General features: G+C 38.3%; 1 protein-coding gene across 1 annotated transcript in view; it reads right to left on the reverse strand.

The window, feature by feature from the left end:
- Positions 1 to 1,589: 1,589 nt before the first annotated feature.
- LOC103459540 (solute carrier organic anion transporter family member 1C1-like) overlaps positions 1,590 to 4,874 on the reverse strand; it is an 18,013-nt gene continuing 14,728 nt past the window's right edge. The window contains exons 9-16 of the mRNA XM_008401185.2: positions 4,740 to 4,872; positions 4,493 to 4,657; positions 4,007 to 4,202; positions 3,752 to 3,917; positions 3,404 to 3,588; positions 2,993 to 3,057; positions 2,804 to 2,921; positions 1,590 to 2,703 (exon numbers count right to left, since the gene is read on the reverse strand). Coding sequence (XP_008399407.1) covers positions 2,490 to 2,703; positions 2,804 to 2,921; positions 2,993 to 3,057; positions 3,404 to 3,588; positions 3,752 to 3,917; positions 4,007 to 4,202; positions 4,493 to 4,657; positions 4,740 to 4,872 — 1,242 coding nt within the window. The 3' untranslated portion in view covers positions 1,590 to 2,489. The remainder of the gene's footprint in view (positions 2,704 to 2,803; positions 2,922 to 2,992; positions 3,058 to 3,403; positions 3,589 to 3,751; positions 3,918 to 4,006; positions 4,203 to 4,492; positions 4,658 to 4,739; positions 4,873 to 4,874) is intronic.

Raw genomic sequence — 4,874 nt, forward strand, 5'->3', positions numbered from 1 at the left:
TAAAAACATGTTTTATCTGTGGCATATGATCATATGATCGGTGCACTTAATGATATTAGTGATTAGGTAATGCATTCAGCAAGTACTTTTACTTTTAATACTTAAGTATTTTTAAAAACCAGTACTTTTTTACTTTTACTTAAGTAAAATGTTAATGTGGTACTTTGACTTTTACTTGAGTACATTTTTGTCTGTGTATTTGTACTTTTACTTAAGTAAATTTTTTGAGTACTTTCTCCACCACTGAATCTAGAACATCCAGTCGTTGTTCATCCTGAAATCTCTGAGTTTCCGAGTGTCACAAAGAGACACTCAAGTTCAAACTCTGCTTCTGGTCCAATGAAAGCAAGAGGAGGGCTATTTGGAAAGAACAAAATAAACATAGAGAAGGTCAAGGTTGATTTTTGTGGGTAGAGCAAGAACAGAAAAGAGAAATGGAGCCACAGTTAACAACTTTACTTGGAAAATGCTCAGATGAATACCTGGAAATAGACTTTGCACCTTTGGTAAAAACTTAAAAGTCAGGGCAAAACGCCCGGAAAACAAATGTGTGAGGGGTGAGAGGAGATTCCAGGACCCAGAGGCTGGTTGGGTTGCAACACTGTTTACTTTTTTCTTTTTTTAGACATTTGCTTGTATCAGACCAACCTAATTGTTAAAACCTGATGCAAAACTGCCCTCCAAATACTCAGTCCATTTAAAAGAAATTTCTCATAAAGTGCATGTGAGTTGTTCATATACAGGTACAGTACAGATTTAGATGTGAAATTATTTTTCATTCAACCAAGAATTTAGATTCAGACTGGAGATAATCTCTTTTCTGATAGTTTAAATACATCTGAGGTATGAATAATTCTGCACTCATGTTTAGATTTTCCACCAATAATCCACCTAGCATAAAAAGCATTGTATATTTTAGGACAACAGGTAAAGCTGATTTTTTTTAAAGTATTTTTGAAATAAACTTGAAAAGACTGGACTCAGAATTCAACAATAAGTAACAAGAAAATATTTTTAAATATGTATGCACATATTTAAAAAAAAACACACTTAGAAAGGTATGATTAAAGACTATCTAAACCTAAAATCAACATTCTTGTGTGAATTTGTTTAATTCGGCAATATTTTAGCGTAAAACTGTGTAAGTGCTGCCCTCCATGGGTTGGAGGGTGCTACTGCAGTTGAGGTCTACGTCACAGTAGACCTCAACTGTGAGGTCTGCACAGTTGAGACCTCACAGTTGGTCTCATCTGTGAGGCCAACCGTCAACTTATAAAACGGTGGTACAAAAACCACCGTCAACTTTATGGCATTTTGCAAATACAAATAATATTCGTAATCCCAACTGACCTGAAAACAGGAAATCTTTACGCTGATTTTCAGTCCAACTGTGTTTATTTCAGCATGTGGTATACTGAAAGCTGATTATTTACTTACTACTTTTATTCATTGTCATTCAGGGCTGAAAGTGAATGTGAGCTCCTATATTTTTCACAAGACAGGAGATGTTTAAAAAATTGTTCATTTATATAATTAAAAAAAAGTTTTAGACGTCAATATCTTAATAATAATAATAAATTAAGACCAACTAATGAACTTATTGTCTTTAATGTGTATTCAACTGTACAGAGAGAGTGGAAGAAGAGAACCTTAAGCAATATATATGACATATTAAAATAAAAAAGCATCTAACATTCTTTATAAATCCAAATTATTAACAGTGATTATTAAGTCAGTGCTGTATGACTGGTTGTTACGGTTGCAACAAAGTCTAAGAAAGTAAATTACAAAAACAAGTTTAGTACTCAGTCCAGTGGTTTGCAGTTCACAATCCAAACAGTGACTCGCTTTATAACATTTATATTTGAGAAGATATCTTGACTGCAGCTTTTTGCAAATTAAAGCTAAATTATTTAACAAAAAAACTGTAATGTAGTACATAACAATTACATTGACACACAATGTATTGTTGGGACACATTTCAGGATTTTACTTGACTTTAAAATAAAATGATTAACTGATTATCAGTGGTAAAAGCTTGTAAAAATGGTTTCAGGAAGTGAGGTAAAACACCGGTAGCAACACTGATGACCTCCAGTGATTAAGAAAAAAGACACATTAAAATGACTCATGAAATAATCAAGAGTCTTTCAGCTTCAGCAGTGTGTAAAACTTTTAAAATGTGTGCAATTTTTAAAATGTTTTAAATATTTTATATACGTCTTCTACTTAATATTTAAAACTGAACTCCATGAAAAGTGAATTGAGTTTCAAACCAGCTACTTTGACTGACTGTTTGGACAAAGATCCCATATTTTTTAATGTAAGGTAAATGCTCTAGTTTTGACTTTTATATCTAAAAAAAAAAAAAAAGAGAAGAAAGAGGTGAGCTGCTAGAGGGCCAAACAGTGATGAAACTGTACCTTACCACATTTGATCCAGTTTGGGTTCATCTTCTTTACACAATGATGTGGCATTCTGGTAATATGTTAAATCGAACTCTCCTTGTTATCCTCTTCTTTGTTCATAGAAATGCTGATGTTTGCATGTCCATTGTTCTGTGTGTTACCCTCCACTGCGTTGTCTTTGGCCTGGTTCCTCAGAGCTAGCTTCTTCTGTCTCTTGATGATTTTAACGTAGAGAATTCCCCACAACACATTGGTAAGGAAGTATAGTCCAGTTACCAAGCCTAAGAAAGTCATTCTGAAAGTAAAGCGTATTATAAAAACACTGATTACACGTGTGCCGGATTTTATTTGCTGTGATTTGTGACGTAGCCTGCAAGGCCAACATCCGTTCTTACCTAAATGCGTTGGAATCATAAAGCCTACATGCTCCACGTCCTCCACATTGCTTCGTGCCCCATTTCAAACAAGTTCGATCGATCAGTGCTCCGAAATATATCGGGGGAGGGATCCCACCTGGGAGGTCACGCCAAATGTCATCAATGTCGTTACTAAGAATTGGTGCTTGTTGCAGGTGCAGTACTCACCCAGAGTTCTCACAATTAGGGTCTGCATACCCAAGGCCAAAGACTTCAGATCTGGTTGGATGGATCTAATTCAAAGAAGCACGATGGAACATTATGTAAGAAATGGAGGTTTGTTTCTTTTGGGTAAGTAAGGATAAAAGAATTAAACATAGCCGAAGTTAGACAAACCTATTTACAATTATTTTGTAATTGCTAACTTAAGTTTTATTAATGTCACTAATGATTGAATCACTGATTTGGCATTAAGATTATGTCCAACTGCCTAAGTCAATACTAGCTCATTAGCTGAGCTTTATAAAGCTTGACTGCATACCAGTGAGGCAGTTTCACTGGTTAACTCAAGTGTGTAGGTCAAGGGATGCATCTAAAACTTGCAGGACTCTGGCCCTCGAGGAATTGAGTGAATCTTACCTGAGTAACACAATATATCCCGGTGTGCCCCCACAGGCAGAAATGAAAGCTCCCACCACTGTCAAAGCCATGTAGATTTTAAATTTATAATCACAATCGCTCTTCCTCGGACACTGGCCCAGCACAGCAGACATGTTCGCAGCAGGAGTCATGAAGTCCCCAACACAGGTACAGTTGTGAAACACCTGAAGATCAAAAACACAAGGATCTAATGCAGAACAACTTGTACCTCCGGCTTAATGCCGCTGATAGATTTTGGAGATCTACTACTTTCAATTTTCAGAGCAAAATCTCTATCTCTGTGTTGTTTGTGTGGATGGATTTCGTGTTGGTGGAAAAAACGCTCACCATTGCTTTTCCTGTCCCAGTGGAGGTCTGGCAGCCAGCCAGGCAGGGAGAGGCATACGTCATGCCGTTATAGGCGCACACTGGATCCCAGTGCTTCAAGGAGCAGGAACAGCCCAGGTTGCAAGGCGACAAAAGTGTGGAATAATTGTAGGATACCTGTTGATAACTGGGCCAAAGCAGACAAGTCGTGTTTGTCAGAATATTATTCATTGCCAATGAAGTCAAGAGATTTCATCAAAAAAAACAACAACTTACCCTTGATACGCAACAGTCAAACCAGCCACCTCTGCATTGTCACAGTGGAAGAAGCCCTGCAGGGTGAGCAAAGAAAAGGATGCAAGAGACGCAGAGATGGACACTCTGGCTGCTCCAACGACACCCAGGTTGAACCGTTTCAGCACAAAACCACCAGTGATGATGCCCAGAGCGACTGCGGGCAGGTTCATGATGCCTTAGTGGTGAAATGTAGAGATGGTTTACAGGACAGAAAGGATGACTCCTTACACTTCCAAGATGGAAAACAAAGGGATGACAATGTTGGATAACCACCCAGTCATCAAATGCTAAATATAGCGTCTAGATTTTCTAAACACTTGCACAAAGGGAGATCTCACAGTGGGTCATTAAGTGCTTACATTCTTGAGTTGATGTTATCACACACAATCACACTTCCCTTTCACAACATCATTGTTCCAATTGCAGGAAAGTTAAGAGTGAGTGGGGGTGGGGTGAGCGGTGTACCTATGAGAAAAATGGCCTTGGATGCCGCCTGGCCGTAGATCTGCTCCATGAATTTAGGTTTGAAGGTGATCATGCCAATGAAACCGTTGACCGCAACCAGGTGGGTGAGAATCATCATCGTGTAGATGCTGTTCCTGAAGAGTCTCTTCAGTGAAGGAACAAAATCTGGCAAAGAACAAAGCATTAGATAAGGTTACTCTCAGCGCTTAGTGGTGTTTTTGGGCATACAGCCAAAACACTGAGTTACCTTTAGCCATTTCCTTAAATGTGACGGTCTTCTCTTTGTCTTCACCATCTTGGGTCTCGTCTGGCAGGAAGCTCTCCTGTTCTGGCCCAGAAGCTAGCTCTGTACTTTTTTTGCCATCTTCTTCCTCCTCCCCCT

The sequence above is a fragment of the Poecilia reticulata genome, linkage group LG23, assembly GCF_000633615.1.
Source record: "Poecilia reticulata strain Guanapo linkage group LG23, Guppy_female_1.0+MT, whole genome shotgun sequence".
NCBI lineage: Eukaryota > Metazoa > Chordata > Actinopteri > Cyprinodontiformes > Poeciliidae > Poecilia > Poecilia reticulata.